The sequence below is a fragment of the Haliaeetus leucocephalus genome, unplaced genomic scaffold, assembly GCF_000737465.1.
Source record: "Haliaeetus leucocephalus isolate CR32 unplaced genomic scaffold, Haliaeetus_leucocephalus-4.0 Scaffold830, whole genome shotgun sequence".
Lineage (NCBI taxonomy): Eukaryota > Metazoa > Chordata > Aves > Accipitriformes > Accipitridae > Haliaeetus > Haliaeetus leucocephalus.
The window spans coordinates 4,765,176-4,785,337 of record NW_010973266.1 but is presented as its reverse complement, the minus strand read 5'-3'; the positions used below and the strand labels follow the sequence as shown (position 1 = coordinate 4,785,337).

Genomic DNA, 20,162 nt, shown 5'->3' with positions numbered 1-20,162 from the left:
TAGAAGCAAGCAATACGCGTAAGTCATTGTAATTATTCCTTCCAGCCAGCAACGCCATTGATTTGTTGTCTCCTCCAACCAACTAACCTTCCAAGTGCTGTTGCAGGTTTGCAAGGCATGCGGACTAACATCTACCCAAATCAGACTTGAAAATTGCCATCCCCCCATTGTGTTTTTCTTAAAGACAAATATGTTGCATAAAACTAAAAAATCTTCAATATTTTCATGAGGCTGAAAGGTTTTAACAACAACAACATACTTGGAAATAAGTCTTTTTTTTTTTCTAAAAAAAATCAGACTTTTGCTTTGGAATTTGAGCATTCTACACAGATTATTTCATCTATGCTCTTATTGTTGTAATTTTGTTGTTTCGTGACATGCAGCGATAGTGCATAGTTTAACATGGTTGAAAGGTTAATTTTAAGAAAACGCATCAAGTCACAAATATATCTTACTTGCTGAAACATTGCATCCTCTTCTAAAAATCAAAACATCCTCTGCATTGAAACAGTCTGAAGCTTTGTATTAGTCAGGACACACTGCCTATTTAGACATCTGGGTTTCCTCTTGATACAAAAAATGATGCTGAATTATCAAAAGATAGTTTAGGTTGTGGGAAACATGTTTCCCATGTTTTTTAGATTCTTGCCAAACTGCTAAGAGTGATTAATATTTTCTTTCCCTCTGTCAAGAGGGTGCATATTTTAAACTATCACATCACTGCTTTAAATATATGGCACAATTCCACAGTGATGCTTCCAGTGTCCCACTCAACAGTCTTGAATAGTTGTTTAAAGATACTTGGTTCATAAAACTGAAAGATGTATTGGCAGCAACATGACGAATTACATACTGTATTTCTCCCCCAACTATTCAGCCATGAACCCTTTTGTAGCCCAGCTATGGCACCATCCATCTCTGAGGAGCACATCACATGCCTTTCTAAAAGGTCACATCACTCGCACCACTTTCTCTAGCCCGAGAAGGCAAACAAAACAGCTCTGCAGAGATATAACACTGATGTCTATCAACTACTGGATATTCATAATGAAACAGTGTGGTAACTGCCCAGAGACACGGATCTCCATATGTTCTCAGTTCCTACAAAGGAACTGATACTCTGCCCACTCTCAAGGTGTTAGCTTTTATTCATATCAACCAACACTTGTGGCATTTCCGAGTTTTGGATAACTTCAGTGAAAAAAAAAAAATCAAAAAAAAGTCCTGGTTCTTGCAGCTGGGCCCCACTTTATCTATGAAATTCAACATCTGCAGATCTTCTGGATAAGCTAAGCAGAGTTTGCCATTTACAATGGTAAAAGAGCGCTTTGCCGTGATTTGAGGTTTCCCAAGAATGACTGAACACCAACAGCCCTCGAGTCCACATCCTTGCTTTGACTGATAAAAGGAAGGACTCCTTCAATTCAGGAGTTCTTGTTCAAAGCCTGTTTTTTGCTTTTTACAGGAAGAAAAAAGGAAAAGCTGAAAGATTTGACTATTGTGGAATTCACAGCCAGGCGGTTTGAGCAGAGTTTGACTCAGAAGTGTTTTTTCCTTAAAAAGGAAATGATTAAATAATTTAAGTATTCATTACTAACCAAGCATGGTTTCCTCCTTTCTCTAGTCAGGTCATCTGTGCTTTCAAGATGATGTTTCTGCACCTTGCCCTCCTCTTCCTCAAGGCTCTCTTGTCTCAAGAACAAGAGCCCTGGAAGGCAAGCAGAGCCACAGCCCACAGGAGAAGACAGACAAGAAACAGCAACTTCCCAAGTGAGACTGGGAGAAAAATAACTGAGGTGAGGCAGTTCCTGCCAGCATACAGAAAGTGACAGCCCCATGCATTTTTGTGGTCTTTGCATTGTGTCAAGAGTAACCTTCAATTCATACATTGCCTATAAAGTTCCCAAAAAACCCAGTAAGCCAGGCTGATGTGAATAGACTGTCTCTGGGCAGAGTGGGCCATCAGCAATACCAGACTACAGTTGCCAGTGCTGCTATGAAGGAGTAAAGGGTTGCTTCCACCACCAGTATACTAACTCTGGCTACGGCATCAGATATGCCAGCAGAATCAAATGCCAGACTGCTAATAACTCAAATGTTGCAGCCCTGCAGCGAGGGGCAAAGCTATTTGATGCAGGATTCAGCAGGGTGTCCTTGCCTGCCCTCCCTCATCATTTTACGTGTCCTCATTAAGTCAGCAGCAGGAAGCTAAAGGGACCAGGACAGGTACAAGTCTCATCTAGGCAGAAGCTCAGAGAGGACTTTCAGTTAAGTAAATTTTTCCACTTTGTTAAAGTTTCTTGTTCAATACAAAGAGGAAAAAAAAAAAGGCTGCTTTTCTGATTCTTTATCACTATCACATAATAGCATTGGTGAACTTAGCATATATCCTAGTGTCTTGACTTTTTTTTTTTCCTTTTAACATAATGCTGGGAAAATCTCCAAGGCTTAAATAAAAATCTTACCTTGGCTGTCAAGCTTGGCAGGCTTTTACTTCTAATACAACACAGATCAGAGGGGTGTTTTTTTGGCTCTCCTACCTGAAATAAGCTTATTCTCCAACATATGTTTCTATTAGTTACGAAAGCACTATATTTTTGTAGCATAACTTCATGAAGTTGGGAAGGTGCCTCAGGTAACAGAATGGCATCTTTTCGTACAAACTTTCATATCACAAATAGTCTTTTTTGTTACCATCACAGTCAGTAGCTAAGTATAAGAGAAAAAAGCTAACGAGTCTCTTTTGCTTCTAGTGCCCATTAGAGAACACAGTCACAAAAGAACCTGCCCGCACCAGTAAAAGTCCTACTAGCCTGTTTCTCCTGGTCTGGCTTACGAAAGGCAATTCACTGCACACAAGCAACATGGCTACAGTCGGGTCAGTATCTCCTGAGACTGCCACACGTACCGAAGCTTCCACCAGTGCCTCTGAATCCTACCCTAAGGCAACTCCTGCTCCAAGCTCCGGGTCTCTACTGTTGTCTGGATTCAATTTCCCTTTGCATAGCTCTTCTCCACACCAGGATTTCATTTTGCTTTTCTTCTCGCTTTCTTGAATGCTGGAGGAATTGGGGTAGAAAGTCATAGCAAGAAGATCATCTTTCAGATGCAACAACATGATTAATTCAGAAAACAGCATGTGCCACCTTCCTGGGTACGACATTCCCAAGCGCTGAGACTCTGGAAACCCAAGGACACCACTCTTGGCTCAGATGAGGGCTGCACACGTCAGCCTAAACTCTTTTGAAAACACGAACATCTACATTGGTACCTCAGGGAGTACCAAGTTGTTTTTAAAACCGAAGGGCTTACACATGTAGAAGCAGAGCACGCAAACATCAACTACACTAATTTTATCTGTTCAACCTGATGAGGGGAGAGAGAAGATGAGGTGGACTCCAGGGAAGGCAGCCCCCCAGCCAAGGCTGTATCAAGAGACGCCAAGCGAGATGGAGACCATCACGCTCTTACAAGAACAGCCACCGCCACAGCACTCCTTGGTGCACAAGCTGGAGGTCGGTAAGGAGGTCACTCTTTCCTGGGACAATTTCTCCCTACTCCCCTGGACCCTCCATGGGGCAGAGCTTGATCTTACAGGCCATGTTTTCCAGGAGACATTAACCTGCCCCACAGTGCAGGTGGTCCAGTTGAAACCATCTTTGCTCCTACGAGGCAGAAACGTACCTGTTTCTCCACAAATCTGAGTAACAATCCAGGAGGAACCTGGACCCGCTTTCCCAGAACCAACCCTGCTCTTCCTGCAGACCCTCAGGGTTCTGCTCACCAGTTCTTTGGTGGGAGGGAAGAGGGCAAAAGCAAGATTCAGTAATTTAAAAACCAAACCAAAAAAAAAAAAAAAGACAACTGTGAATACCAACTATAAATAGAGCATCAAGTCCTGCTGTAAACTCGCAATAGAGCCGAACTAAAAATAGCAATACAAGACGAAGCAGTGCAGCACTGGCGTTGATAGGAACAGCAATGTCAAGAGTATGAATATGGAAAAGAATAAGACTTTGCTACAGTAATTATCTACCTAACACAGAACAATGTGGAATAAATATAGAAACCTTATTGCCAAAAAGGCTCCTACTCCCACATCAATGTTAGGAGAAATGAAAAAAACCCAGAAAATTAAGTTATAGAAGGAAAATATTTTTTTTCTTAGATATAGTGGTATTTTTCTGGTTTGCCTTTTATTATATGGCACATTCATTTTAAGTGAGAGATCGGACCAGAATCTAAGGCTGTGCATCTCCTGCATACTTGGTCAAAAGGTCTAGCAGCACAAGTGGGATTACTTGCTCATGTAACAGAGACTCAACAAGAAATTAAGAGACTGAACAAACACTGTGAAGATCAGGAAAAAACCAAACATCACCTCCAGTTCCTGTTTATGTCAGCTGATTGCTGTAGTCCTCTCGTACAATTCTCACCTCATTCACACTGGCTGTATTATAGAGCAATCTGGGCACCTACACTCAGAAGCAGGTCAAAGAAGTGAATGCACACAAATCTGTGCAAAACCGTTATTTCCCAGTATAGGGAAATAACTGCCTCCCAAGCAGGATCAAACTGCATGGAGTCTTCCTAGCATCTATAAATTGAGCGCAACACGCCTGCTACCAAACACTACAGTACTGGTCAACACAAACTGTGCAGTTTTGGGTTATATCATAAATTTCCCATTAAAAAAGTATAGCTATAAAATTTGTTTTAACTGCTTATTTAAAAATCACATTGTTTTGGAATTTTACTAATTATTTGGTGATTGCCTATGTATTAGGAAATCTCAAAGATGAGTGGTTATTCTAAATTAATACCTAAAACCCCTAGTATCGAAACTAATCAGGTTAAATATTGGAAAAGAATGAGGAAGTTTAACAGAAACAAATTTGACAAGGTGAGTATAAAGGCATATAATCTAAGGGAGTCATGTTGATTCCTTTGCAGGTGTAGATAATGACTGTAGAAGTTTGCTACCCTTAAACTTGTATTTTATGCCACAGATAATCACTTTGCCTTTTACTGTTACTCTGTTCAATTACCTGATGTGACACAGCATTTCCATTTTTTTTTTTTTTCCTTGAAGAAACTAAACATACTACAACATGAATTCCTTGGTCTGAAAGCTCAGAATCTCATGGAGAAAAGTAAGCATGTACTTACGACCAGAGAGAGTTTCTTCCTTGTGTGATGACTCCAGTGAATTTTGTTAGCCTTCGAGCATCTACTTCAATCCACTGATAGGGGTCATTTCTTCCTGCACACCAAGCACCATCATAGAAATCATTTTCGTTAACACCTGCCTGAAAAGAAGGCAAAATCATCTTCATAAATCAGAACCAAGAAACTGAAGGTCTTTCATGGGAAAAAGAAAAGAACACATGAAGTCACCATTCATTCCACTTACTCCTTTGGCACCAGTTTAAGACCCCTGAGACTGCCATTCTCAACAGCTATATGGAGTGACCAAAATGTTTTCTTACTCAAAGCAGGGAGGGAAATTCTGCAGAGTCCCTTTAAAACCTAAGAACCATTACATATAAATTTAAGTTAGAGTTAGAAAGCATAAACAGAGCTTCAGTTCAGTCCACCTGTCTGTGCCTGTGGCCTGATAGAGCCTTTATCCAGAACAGATTATCCACATGGTCTTCAGAGTTATGAAAGCCCTAAAAACCAGCTCCAACCCATATAAATAATGGTTAGTGCTGGAGCAATCTCCTTTCCCCTGGAAGCAGCAAAGGAGAGTGTAGGGCATATGGGAACAGTAATACTATTTCCCACCAATCTTTACTCCCAGAATTATTTATTTTCATCACTAGGGTGTCAAAGGTTAAAAATTCAGGAATGCCCAGCAGTACGCAAGTTGCGTACCAATCTATATCCCAATTTATGCTGGCAAAGCCACCACAAACAGCCTTCTCAATGTTTTCAAAGAAATAGCTGCAAGGTATTTTGAGTAAGCTGTATTCCAAATAGATCCGAAATAGCACTTAAAGAAACATAGCATCTGAGGTCTTCAGGTATTTATCTCATTACTGAAGCCCAGGAGACATTTGGCACCAAGCTGGCTACTGCCATAGAGAGCACAGAAGCTTTTCCATATGGTCTTCTGAGGCTACGTATATTTTTATGATACTCCATCAGTACTTAATGTGGATTCACCATTGCCATCCATGCAATTCCAAGAATGGATATCCTGAAATATTTCCCAAATATAAATGAAGAGTCTGGAAAACTTTGTAAGGCAGATCTGAAAGCTCTGGTATACAGCTACTCTCTGTTCAGTGGTATAGTTTCAGTTGGTGCGTGTGTATATGTAAAACATATATGAAGTACCCAAGAACACAACTGTCAGGAAGGTTTCCTGAATTATCCCTCAGCTTCCCACTGAGCAGTATTAGCAGATATTACAGTCATAGCTGGGTTACAACGGCAGAGACTGACAGGTCGGTCTACCTCCATGTTTACAGACCATTTCTACCAAAATGGGCATTGGGTGGGTCTAACTCAAAGAGAGGATGCAGTTGTTAATCCCTTTTCCCAATGTGAGTCTGGTGGCATCCGAGGGAAGTGCTGCAATACATAGACATACATTCACTTCCTAAAACTTCTCGTTTTCTCAAGTATTCAAATCTAAGATAGGGTAGCTTAAAAATTACTTGTTTTCCTGCACCTACCAAAATTACATTAAGCTACCTACTTCTATGTATTAACTCTGATATTGTAAAGTGAAGTTTGTATAAAAGTTGATGTAGAAGATAGAGAGAAAATCTTATTAACAATGAAAGATAAATTCTTCAAGGAGACCTGAACAATAGGAAAACATGAGAATATAAATATGATCACTGACCTGAGTTATAAGTCATAACCTTTTTCAAGAAAAGGTCTCCATGCATTTTAAAATAAGACTGAATTTGAAGTAGCCTTAGGGTTTAAAACCAATGCTTGCCAGGAAGCGTTAAGATCTGCAGAGCACCTTGAACCAGCATCATGCTAATCCCTTTCACACTGCTGAAATTCCACCAGTTTCTGCACATCAAGTAGCCTTATCTCTCGGTGCTTCAGCTGGGATCCTTGGTCCTCATTCAGATTGAGGATATTTCCTATTAGTGTGATGCTCATCAGGGTGTAAACCTCTCCTCCACATTACAGTGAGGAGATGGAAGCAGAAAAGAGAAAGAAGAGCTTATTTGCAAAAAAAACCCCAACCCTAATTACATACTCAAGTCTCCATGGTTTCAACCAGACTTAAATAAAGCTAAGCATATGTTTAAGTCGTATATCAAATATGGAGAGTCTATAGGGCACACTTATAGTTACACACAGCTTAAAATACTATGGCCTTAAATAGGGGCAAAGAGAGCAGAAAAAAAAGAAACTGTGCTGCTACTTTTTCCTGCTCTCTTATTTCCTGACATCAGCTTCTCTGAAGCTAAAATATTTTTACTAGGTAAGAAGCAGGTGTCTGTGTATAACTAGCACAGAGCACTACTTGAGAAAGAGGAGTTTAATCAATGAGAAGTTCTTATTGGAAATATTTCTGAAGGAAAAGAATAAAGAACCAATAAATTTATGTTAAAACTTCTCTTTTCAAGCTTCAAGTCTGTATTTTTTTCTTAAGGTGCTTGAAGTTTTGAATTTGCCCTATGGGCACTTCAAAATATTGTTTTTATTAAAAAAACCCTTATAAACTCAATCAAATACTTAGTAGTTAAAATTGCTATTAAATTTCTTTGGAAAAATTTTCATTCCTGAAAGATGAGAACAATTATATTAAATATTCAGTCAAAGAATATAGCTCAAGATACCTTTTCTCAGCAAGATGTTTACTTGAATTTAAAGATTGTACATTGAATTAACAGAGATAATGGATTTAAGTTATGACATGCATAACTTTAAGCTATATAATTTAAACACCTGCATTATCTTCATAATTAGGAGAGTGAAGGAGATAATGAAAACTGGAAGTAAGGACTAGGTCTTAAGCAAACCCTTTTTTCCTTCACTGAGTTTCCAAGAATAACTCAAAGTCTAACTCAGCTTATATTCACTTGTTGCCAAATGCAAAAACATTTCTCAATATGCAGTGTCTTATGAAAAAATACCTTTTTGATCTAGGAAAAGGGACTTTTTTTCCTGTCACTCCTAAGTTATCTATAAATGTGAATGTTGAAAATTGCAATTCAAATAAAACAAGTCAACTGCTCATAATGTACCCAGAAGCTAAGAAGGGAAATCAAGAGGTTATGATTCCTTTACAAATAATATGACTTCCAATTTTAATTCATGTTTCTCTTCTGAGTTAGACATGTGCAAGACAGAATAAACACTTGCTCACATTACCGCTGTTCCAAAAGCCTTATTCTATAATGAGGAGAAAGATATTACTGCCTAAATGTATTCAAATGAAGAAAGAAATTTTAGTCTTCTGCCACAAGTCAGCTGGAGCAGCAGTAAAAATATACCTAATATCAAACCATTTCTGCTTAAATTCTTTTCCGTTCCCAGCAGGATGATCACAAAACATTATTTTACCATAGAAACTTTGGGAGGGAAAAAAAGCCCGTTACTCATCACAGGTATTTATAGCAACCACTGCTAGAAGAGAAGAATTAAAGCACACAGGCTGAAAGTAGAACTTCCAATAATTTTGTCTTTTGCTTGTGTTTTAATGGAGCTTTTCAAAAGGAACTAGTGAAACAAAGAACTGAAAAACCAAAAGCAATACAACCCGCTTGTTTGCATACAACATGCTTGCATTACTTGGTTAATCTTCATGTTTGGATTTCTCCAACCAGGAAAATGAGGAAGGGGAAGAAACATAATTTGACTAATTATTTCAGGTTTTAACCACTGCTAATTATTGTACAAGTGACAGATACTAATGACTTTCATCCCTGAAGGCAGAACGCCTCAATGAATATTATTTTAGGCTATGATTTTTCCTGATGATGTTAAATTACTACTGGTTGTGCCACTACTGCAGTTGCAGGCTAGGTCTCCAATATATGGGGCATCGCTCCTGCGTTCAAGAGGTCCCAGCTTAATCACCACGTTCAGACAGGACTGGGAGCAAAATCAGGTCCCACAGTGCAAGGTCACAAGAGAAACAATCCTAGAAGGGCTTATCCAGTCCTGCTAAGCCTGTCTTTGGAATAAAGCATACACTGACTGATAATTTAATACACTTCAAATAATCTAAACAGAAAAAGCCATAACCCTCAGAAGCCTTTGAAAAACTTCATTATTCTGCAAATTCCCTGTGAATTGAGGTAGTGCCAGTTACCTGGGGAGAACCCTCCACTTCTCAGCTGACTTTGCATCAGATGATGAGGTTGAGCAGAGAGTGGGGTTTGTCTTATTTCAGGGAGGAACGCACCAGTCACATGAATATTGTGAGACAGCACCGCGGTGATACGCGGACCATGCCGCAAGGGCAGCAGCCCATAAAATTGCTCATCGCTGTACATTTAGCATAGTGCTCTGGTAAAACTTCGGTGGCACAGAGGCCTCTCGGAGCCTCTCTGACTTGGGCCGAGGGTTTTTCTTCATGTGCAGTCAGCATGAAAACACAGCTACTTAAATACCAGTGCCTTTTGCCTTTCCCCAGCATGCCGCAACCCACCCTTTTGAACGGCAAACAGAAATCACCAGGGACCTCATTACCCATCTGACACATAAGTCCCCTGTAGTACCTATTCTTGGTTATAAGCATAAATCTTCTAAATACTACCGAAATTCAGAAGTCTTAATGCAAAGTAAAATTAAGCGTTGAAACTCAAGTGTCAGGGAAGACATCTACAAATTCCAAGTGGCTTTGAAAAATTGTAAAGCACTATTAATTTTAAGCTAATCCCAAAGGAAACAGTATCTAAAGAAAAATAAAAGCAAGCCCATACATTTAACACTGCCAGTCACAGTGGTAACTCCAGGTATTCAAGGGGTTTAGGGTATTACTCTATCTATAGTATAAACTTTCAGTAAGCGTAAAAGCTCTTGATTTGAGGATAACTAGAAATCTTTATTAGAAATAAAGGTGTAGCAGAAAGCCAGGTGTTGTTGGGTTGTGTAGGAGCCTCCCATGGTCCTGGGATCAGGTAAGTCCCTGTACGAGAAAAGAGCAAAAGCAGCTTTTGGGTGATAAGGAGAATCAATCCATACAGAATTCGTACAGCTCAGGAAAACAAGAAGGTGAAAATCTGAATCAAGCAGAAGCGTGACATTGTGAAGCCTCTGTTCACAGGAAGAAAAGCCCCATCTTCTGAATGGAGAAGAGCAAAAACCCCATTTGCCCTGGACAGAAGGTCCTTTCACCCGAGGTTCTGTGCAGCACTCCAGGGAGGGCTTATTCTCACAAAAAAAGCAAAAGAAACCACTGCCACAGAATGGGCAAGAAGCCGTACAGCTATAACCAGCAGGGGAAGGTGATGGGAGAAGCACCAGCTCTAAGGTCCTAGTTGATGGGACACCAAAAGAAACACACTTGGTCTAATCCGAGCCCGGGAGCTTTTGGGAAGCAAGAGCTGAGTGGTACCTCGCTTCTGCATGCTTCCCAGCAAAAAACCTGTTCCCTTGGCTTCTGCTGGAGGGTCTGGATGACATTTTGGGGAAACGTCATCCATAGGTAAGACTCTTGCACTTCTCTGTTTGTTTTAATGCAGCGTTACTGGTGCTGACGTGACACCGAACCAGATGGACTCCTGGTCTAAACCAGTATGGTCATTCTTGTGTTTAAATAAATTGGACTTTAACACCAGCCTGAAAAACGAGGATCCACCACCAACAAAGAATTCAGAGGTTTGCCTCACAGTCCTTGGTCTTATGCCACTATATAAACAAAATTGTAATAAAATAATTAAACATTCCTATAGAACCCATCTGAATACCATCTGCACACCAATTTTGTACTCATGAGAGCTTTTTTTTTCCTGACAAAGAATAAGAAACAAAGAAGCAAAATCACTCCAATCTCAAAAGAAATTAATTATGAAGACTGCAGATGAGACCTCGCATTGTACCCAACCTGCTGTACCTGCACGCTAGCTTGGAAAGGACGAGCCCATTCGTGCCTGTGTGCTGGTCTCCAGCCACTCACCTCCAGCCAGCTCTGTTGTTCATGGGGCTGCATAGCAAAGTCATTTACTGAGCTTTCTGACCAACATTAATCCATTAAAACAAAAAATAAATTAATAAAAAAACAAAAAAACTGGGGGGGAACTGCCTGCCCCCCCCAAGAAACCCACAGAGCTTTTTGTAGAGAGGCACCAGAAGAAGCTGCAGCAAAGAGGAATGTTTCCACAGTGGGATTTTAACCAGGAGCGGTCCCTCCTCCCAGCAGCTGCCCACTATTACACTGCAGTGGGCACCATGTGAAATTGCACTGCTAATTAGACCTCATCCTCCCTAGTCCCAGTCTGTTCATTAACTAGGAAACCCCTTCAGCTGGAGGAAAAAAAATAATCTAATGGAGGGTCTAATAATAAAAGGTAACTAATAAATTAAATAATCTGTAGAGATTTTTCACTGTTGACTTGGTGCTAGTATCCTGTTTATGACTTTTAGTTTTAAGTGTTGCACTTTATTATACAAAAGTAACATTTTTACACTGGAAAAGACTGTAATTCAGAAAGCAGCACTAAGGGGAAAACAGAAACACCAGAAATGGGAAAACAGAATTTGGTCCTGCAAAGCACCTAAGCATACCTTTAATATTAATTAAAGAAGCTAAACCAGATTGTATGCTAGTGACTTCTGAATTGAAGCATTTTTTGGTAGTCTAATCACTGCCTCTGAAAAACTGCCTTAGGGCAAGAGCTTCACTTGAAACCACACTTCCAATTAACCATTGTCATTAACTACAGGCAAACAACAAAAAAAGCAACTTGCTGTGTGAGCTTCCTTCCAGGCTGATGATTAAGGGAGCTGGGACGATTTCCTGCAGTTCTGGGCTGTCTCCACCTTTGCTTGCTCATAGAGGTCTGGTTGGATTTGCACCCTCAGCACGCTAAGTTTGGAGGTTTTTTTCTAACTCCGCCCCATGAATCTAAAGGTTATCCATCAACCTTAGTCACTTCTCTAATTCCAGTGTTTCCCCTTCATTTGAATTACATGAGCTGACAAAGTAGTCAGAACCGATAACCATCCATTGGTTCTCTTGATACAACAGTACAATCTTAAGCCATTCTCCCACTTAGGAGAAAAATTGATGTTACCTGAATATTAAGCCTTCCTCTGTGGGCCCCAAGGCCATACCGCTTTGCTGTAGAGGCATGGAGCTGGAAATCAGTAATTTTTAATGTCTCTAGACCAAGTGGAGGACAATCTACAAAACAAAAGGTTGATTAAAATTTAATTAAAAAACCCAAAGTAACAACACAAAACAAACAAGTATTCAAAGTTTCTGGATTTCAGTTGTGCCAAACTGGCTGGGGTCCTCAGCTGGTGTAAATGAGCACAACACCGCTGAAGTCAATGAGAAATGGCAGCTCTCATAAAATCAATGAAGCAATGCTGATTTACACCAGCTGAGGATCTGGCTTTTTGAGGGTCTCAGCTAGTTATTACTGCTTGCTATATGCTTCAGTTTTTCATGGATATGCACAGTATTTCCTTTCAAGTGCTTTTCAGTACAAAATGTGAGTAAAATGGCCTTTTATTTTTCTCTCTTTTTGGCATTTTCTTTTTCATTTCTTGTTTTGATTTCCCCCGCCCTGTGCTCATTCCAAGCTACTGTATGAAGTTATGTTTCTAATTAAAATCTGTTCTGGAAACTTCAATCACAGTCCCTCACGTTGCACAATAGCATCTGTTACAGAGGGCTGGGAGGGTGGACGGCAGAGCTCTGCAGAGGTAATGACTAAACACAAAGAGGGCAATTTTGAAACAAGGGGCTGTGTCTCTAAGCTCCAAATTGTGCCTTGAAGAAAGAAAAGCAGATGCCATTACTTTAGCAGCTAGCCAGCAATGCAGCAAACTACAGCCTGGAGCTCTGGCTTTGGAAGATAAGATGTTGGAAAGAGTCTAATTCATGATTATCAGAAAAATATTCTGCTCTAAAATGATCCCAGCCACCACAGTATTTAAGTGCCTCGCAATGCTTAGCGTATTTGTCCTCAAAATATCATGGTGGGGTCGGGAAGACCCACTCTCAGTTTCACAGGAGGTGAACAAAAGCACAGGGGAACAGTTTGGGAGCACCCAAATTGTACAACAGAGCACACTTTAGGGACCCTGAAGTCAGTGCCAGCTGGAATTGGAAAGTCAGCGTGGGGCAGAGGTGGAAAGAAGTGTCATCCTTATTATTTCGATCAGGTACTTGTAAGGTTAGACTCGGTTTTGCACTGCCGTGGCCATATCACTTCTGGGTTTGGATAGAGGGCAGATATTTTCTGCAGTGGAGCATGGGATGTTTGCTGTAACTTGCACAAGGGGCTGGGACAGAGGCAGGAGCTGAGCACCGGTCATGGAGCCCAGACCCCATTCCCAACCCCCAGGCCACCCATCCCGTCCCCAGAGCATCCCTCCTCCCGCCTGCCCGACACCTGGGATCGCCACCTCGCTTGTGCCACAGCTGCTGGGGATTCGTCAAAGAAAGAGCTCACTCTCATGCTCTATACCTGTCCCCCGCTTACAAATATATTTTTAATTACTCACCAAAATGTCATGAGGGGACATACCTGAGAATCTCATCCTGACCATCTCTAACTTTCAGGTGTAGTTTTGCATTACTATGCACAAAATGGCAAAATGTTTGAGATTTCCTATGCTTCTCCTTAGCTCATAACAACCTGAAATCCCTCAGGAAAAATGTTACGTGCTGTCAATTCACACTCATATTTCTTTGTTCATCCTTAGGAAAGTTCTCTCCAAATCCAGGGCCAAATGTCTCCATCAGAGGCAGTAAGGACAAATACTAAATATTAAAATATTTTCTAAAGCTCCAACAGTGATCTTAGTCTTACACAAGAGACAAAATATAGACAGTTCCTCATTTCGAAGAGCTTTCAATCTAATTATCCAAAACAGAGAAGAGTCAGGATGTATATGGAAAGCCAGAGGAGGGAATAGCTCAGAGGATTTTTGTTTCATTGGCTGATTGTTTTAATTGCATTTCCTTATAGACCGTTTCATCTTTCATCATACTCGGAATGGAAGAAGTCTCAGGCTCTGACAGATCTCTACTGGGAGTAAATTATATAGCTGGGAACTGCCTGCCTTTCTTCAACAAGTTCAGTCCTCAAGACAGGTTTGGAAATCAATCTCACGGTGTAATCCTGCAAATTCTTTTGCACTTCGGTATATTTTGCTGTGTGAACAGTCTTGCCGTTCCCAGGCACTCCAAATCTTCCCAGAAGTACCCGTGCCAGGCCTGAGCTGAAAATAAAAGCAAGCTGCTTTTACATACTCAGATGAGCCTGGCAGCTGCCTGGTAGACCTGGCTGAAGTTACCTGGAGTGACATACACCTGCCAGTGTATGTACGAGAAGTAGGTTTGGTTTTATTCGGACTGAAATGTTACTGATTTACTATAAAACTGCCATATTTTGGGGTTGCCTGTGGATTTCAGAGAGGGTTTCTTAGACTGCGAGATGGGTATTTACAGGCTGAAAAAATCCCCTGCATATATTTGTGTGTATTTCCTCTGTTTCTAGAGAAACTGAAGCCTAATAAGACTCAAAAATGTTCATACGGATCTCAAACATGCCTAACTGCTCTTTGTTTTTCAAGGATGAATTATTTGTATTGTCTGTGAACTCATCAGATTAACAGGCCATTATTACGAAATGCTCAATTTAACAGGAGTTTTCAGTGAAAGGAAGATTAGGCTCTAAGAGCAGGCAGAAGCTCTCTATGATATGCAGTACAGATACCTTTGATGAAAACTGGGCAATGCGTTGTTAACAGTATGTTGTCCTTTCTCAGTGTCCTCAAGCCTTACGGTATTTCAAGTGAAATCATTAGGATCTTTACCATCAATTCAATAGTATGCAGGAATTTATTTTTTACTGTTATTTATATAAATTAGTAGGAGAACAGCTAACTTGCTTTCTCTGGACATGAACTAGACTTTAAGCTGTGACTTCACTAACTAACTTACCAAATCACGTATAGAATTTTTCTTTCAACTTGGTAAGAAAAATCAAGTCTTTTGCTCCAATACTTGACTGAAAATTAGTGAAAAGCGTTCCTTTCACAGTTGGCCCCTCTTTCTCCAGTGACCATCCCAAACCGGGAACAGAGCAGCAGGATTCTCCATAAAAGACCACTGACCTTTAGATGTTTCCATCTGTGCAGCTCTGCACGGTGGTGATATTCTTGGAGTCATCAAGCCTATTGTTTGCAGTAGCTTTGATGTATGGAATTTGCGCTGTTTTCCACAAGAGAAGACCATTGATTTTGCTTTTAAATGAAATTATGTCTTCTATTTATAGCCATAATATTTGACTACTAACACTTTAGGAATATTAATTTTTTCCACATGCACATGAATTCCAGTGTGAATAAAGAGATGAAGAGAGGAGCATTTTAGACCAAAACATCAGTCTGTAGTGTACAGTGATGGTCGGGGCAAATTTTTCAGTATGGCTTCATCTGATTAACTCCAAGTTACTCATAATGCAATACAATCCACCTAAAGTTGCCAATTCACTACTGAAAAAAAAAAAATCCTGAGTCAGATCAGTGAATTTAATTTTAGCTAAATCATTTTGTTGGTGTGTGTCCCCCCTGCTTCTTAAAGCTACTAGAGATAACCAGGACAACCTATTTTTGAAGAACATACAGGAAAAGAAACTGATTTATGGCATTCATAAAGACTGTACTTTGAAAGTATTGCTTTAGTATATTTTATTTAACTTTAAGAAATCTTCCATATAACAATGAAAATTGCTACACAATCAATAAGACTGTCTTAATGATTTTGTATTTTCCATGCTGGTTTGAAAAAACATTTGCAGAAGCTACAGAAATTGGGTAGCATGAATAATCAGAGCAGTTCATACCTTATAGATTCAACTGGAAATGACCTAGTTATCTGGTCATTTCTTTAACTGGTTGAAAAAGTAATCATTATAAAATACAGGAAATTCAGCTATAGCTTCGAAAGACATTTAAACCCACCTACTATGTACATAACAACTTACTAACAAAATGCAGCTAGAGTATTTATGTTCTAGAACAACCAAAAAGCAAGCATTAAGCTTGTAGGTGCAGGGAAGAGGCTGAGTTACGGACATTTCTCTCTTCCTGGCCCATATCCAGACATGATTTCATGTGCGATTTGCAATGTTGAATAGGTATTCACTTTAGAAACAAGCCATTAATAAGATGTCTGGATCAAATTAATTAATTCCAAGACCTAAAAAGAGACGGGGCTCGGATTCGGACTTAATAACATTTGTATCTTGAACGGTGTTCTTGCGAGGTTTCCATTTCGAAATAGCTTTCCTATTAGCTATGTTAAATGGCTATATCTCAGTGTCCATTAGTTTCAATTGTGCTTCTACTAGCCAGACAGATGATTGCATCCCAGCTAAGGGCAGCAAGGGATTTCTGATACTCCGACACCGTTAGCAATCACCTGTCCCTTGAAGTCAGGAGGGGGAAACGCTTGAGAATTACTTCAGTCACAACCTCATCTCTTGAGATCTGAATTTACCAGTTATAATTCAGGGCTTGCCTATGCTGAGAGCACAACCTGAAAGAGCTCCCTTCTCAAGCCACCACCAACTCAACTTGCAATCTCACCGTGGCTCTGTGCAAGGATATTAGACCAAGTTTGAAAGCGATTTCAGCCTCATGATGGCTGTGCCTTACTGATGCAGCATCTTCCGCTGAAAATCTGGTCAAAAAAACCAACTTCTGCAGAGCCAGCTTGGTTGTCTTTACACCTGCAGTATAATTACAGCTGCTCTGCTGCAATATTAGCTATTCTTTATGATAAAACTGTATTAGCAGGCATTCTTAGAAACATATTAATTCCATAAGGAGAAGATATATCTACGAGCAGGGCAAGGAAAACACTTATGTTCATCTTTATTGTCTAAATTATTCATTTATTTTCTTCTTGTCCAAATAAAGATTGTCAGATAAGCACAGTTTGTCTTTATAGCTCTTGTATCTAATAAGGATGCATTTAGGAAATCATTCTGTACTGTTCTTTCGGAGGCACGGCAGACAAATGATTGTTTTATTTGAAGAATATTTTCCATCAATTTAGAAATACGTTCAGTTTTTCAAATGGAAAGCAAAAAAGAAGCATCGTGTTTCCTCTTCACTTATATTTTTAAGAGCCATACCTATAATTCTCTTCAATTCCTGCAAGTCTGTGCTTGTCTAACTCCTTATGCACAGGGCTACTCAGATCTAGAAATGGAGAAATATCAGCCTTGTGCAGTCTGACGGTCTCCTTGACATTTGGAGGCAGAATGTACTCTGACTATTTATTTTTTGTGATTCTACAGGTGTTTTAGCTCCAGGAGCTTTGTCATTTTTAAATATCTAAGAATCCCCTTGCACTTCAAACATTTGTCTGGGGAGAAAGGATGTTACACTACAGAGATATAGAAGTTCAGAGAAGACAAGGGTGAGGTCAAGGCAGTGCTGATGGTGAGTTAACACAGAATTTTCTTTATGCAAAGAATGGGTTTAGTGCCAGGATTTTTTGTTGCTGTTGGTATCTGTATCTTTGTATTTGGGGCTTGAGCGTGCAGCACCAAAGTCAACAGAAGAACATCACTGTGATAAATTGGAAGACCTCATCACGCTTCCACTGTAACTGAGTCATGCATTTTCCATCAAAACATACGCTGCCAGTGTGATTTTCAGTAATGCACCACATCTCAAGTTATCACTGCATTCAGCAGCAGCAACGGATGCTGAAGTATCTTTAAAAATGCTGCTGGTTGGTTTAGAGGGTCAAAACCATGTTGCACATCTTGGCCTTAGTGTGGCCAGTTTAGCCAAGTTGGGGGATGACAGTGGCCGGTAGGCACCTGCAGCGACAGAGATGATGTGTCACTGTTGGAAGGAAAGCAGATATGGTGCCAGCACAATGTGCTCTAGGATGCTATTTCTATTTCTAGTAACAACCTGTCACTGTAATTAATACCAGTTTCTTCTTTCTGTATCCCCATTTGCCTATCAGACTTGGCTATAGACTTGTCCCTTCTCTGGACACTTTGTTCTCTGGGGACTCAACACATACCTTGCCAATGCAGTATGGTCACGTATCTCATGGCAAAATCCCATGTAATAAGACAGACTTAGTTTTAGGTTTTGATTCCCTGTTTCTTTTTCCAGGCCGTCCCAGGGTAGATGCAGAATTTAGGCTTTATTTAAGCGAAACACTTAAACATATAGTTAACAAAGAAGATGCAGATCTGTGAAGCTATTGATATAGGTAAGTTAAACACACAATTAAGCATATATTTTAGGGGATGAAGACTTTAACGCTTATTATACTAATCATACTATTCTTAGATCTTTATGGTCTTGGACAAAAATTCTTAATGAGGTCAATATAATAATTTTTACCCTAAGAGCTAACTTTAGAGCTTTTCCTATGAAAAGTGTGCTTGATAATTCATCTTCCAACAGCAGAAGCTTTCAATGGAAACTCTGGCAGTCTAATTCCTGTGTCTCAAGTAATACTGAGGTCACAGGTATGCAAAGTATTTTAACACTGCACTGCACCTGAAAGGTGAAATAACAGTAAACCCACATTTCTGCTGACCTGCTACTTGCTGAAAATATGTTTTGATTGCTTTTCTGTGATGGACAGCCTTTGTAGGGGCTGAATTAAACAGAACAAGGTTCTCCATTTTCTAAATGATTTGTTATATTTACAGTCTTAGGACATTTGTGGGGGGAACATGGTCTAGCTAAATTTTGCTGTTTTGACGATAGGATCGTGGAAGTGTGAAATTTCTGCAGATGTTCATGAGTCACACTCTATACTTGGTATGGCCCAGCTTATCCCTGGAAACACGTCTGTGCCTTGCAGTCTGAGCAGTTTTCTGAATTTGTTCAAGTCCAAAGTGCTGCTAGCAATAAAAATACTAGTTTCTTTTCTGGCCTGAATTCAGGCCACCAGCTCCCATGCACCTCAGATTAATTGAAGCAGTACAGGCAGATGAAGGTTCTTCAAGCACACACAGTCTGCTTTTATTTGTTTTTTCTTATAAACCCATTCCCAGGGCACTAAAAGAACAAAGCAATCAATGTGCACTTACAACAAATCCCCTATATAGAAGTTAAAATACTGAATTATAGTCCCAGATCAAATAAAAGATTAAATAGATGCCAAAATTTTCTATCCTAAGACAACATTAATTGTTCTCTAATGTTGCATCAAAGCTGTATATTTTTCTAGGACAAGCAACAAATACTGCATGGGGGTTTAGGACATCGGGGAGTTCTCTCGGAAGGAAAGGGCAATATTTCTCACAGCACTGCAACATACACTTATCCTTATGGTTGCTGTTGAAGATAAAAACAACAAAAAAAAGGCACAAACACTTGAGCCCAGGTCTGTCAGAGCTCTGACCCAAAGCGTCCTTCAATGAGCAGCAGTATTTTCATGGGCTCTAGGTAAAGGCGAAGCCTGAGTGAGGCTCCCACAAATCTTGCCCATCTGATATCTCAGGGCGGCTTCTGATGATCAGATACGCCTCTTCTCCGCAACCATCTTCTGCCTCTGTGTTTTGACAACCTCTTAGCCTGGCAGGGAAGAAGGTGCTTTTTAATCCTAGCTTGCTCGCTAGGCACCGCTTTGTCTTCTAGGTAAACACGCTCTTTTCCCTGCCAGGAGCCTCAGCAGAGGATTTGCTGCAATGGTCCTTCACGTGTCCCGCACTGCCCATGCTTGAACCAGCTCTTTAGGAAAGGAGGTAGTTCCAGAGAGGTTGCAAATAGCTCCTGCTTGATGGCACAAGGCCAGTCCTGGACAGGGAAGGTGTCCACTGGAGTCAGAGGCAAAAGTGAAAGCCCTGAGACAGTCCCAAGGCCACCAAAGCTGTGTCCTTACCATATCTGACACTGGTGACACACAGAGCCCTCCCGTGGTGCAAAGACACCGAACACTTCCACGCTTTCTTTGTGCCACCTAAACGCTCTGCGCCAGCTGGCAGGATTGGACCCACCAGTTACTTGAAAAA

At 40.3% G+C, this 20,162-nt stretch overlaps 1 protein-coding gene across 1 annotated transcript in view; it reads right to left on the bottom strand.

Moving 5' to 3' along the window:
• CPXM2 (carboxypeptidase X (M14 family), member 2) overlaps positions 1-20,162 on the bottom strand; it is a 74,736-nt gene that overhangs the window by 37,135 nt on the left and 17,439 nt on the right. Inside the window, exons 2-3 of the mRNA XM_010581992.1 lie at positions 12,219-12,328; positions 5,170-5,309 (exon numbers count right to left, since the gene is read on the bottom strand). Of these exons, the coding sequence (XP_010580294.1) occupies positions 5,170-5,309; positions 12,219-12,328 (250 nt within the window). The remainder of the gene's footprint in view (positions 1-5,169; positions 5,310-12,218; positions 12,329-20,162) is intronic.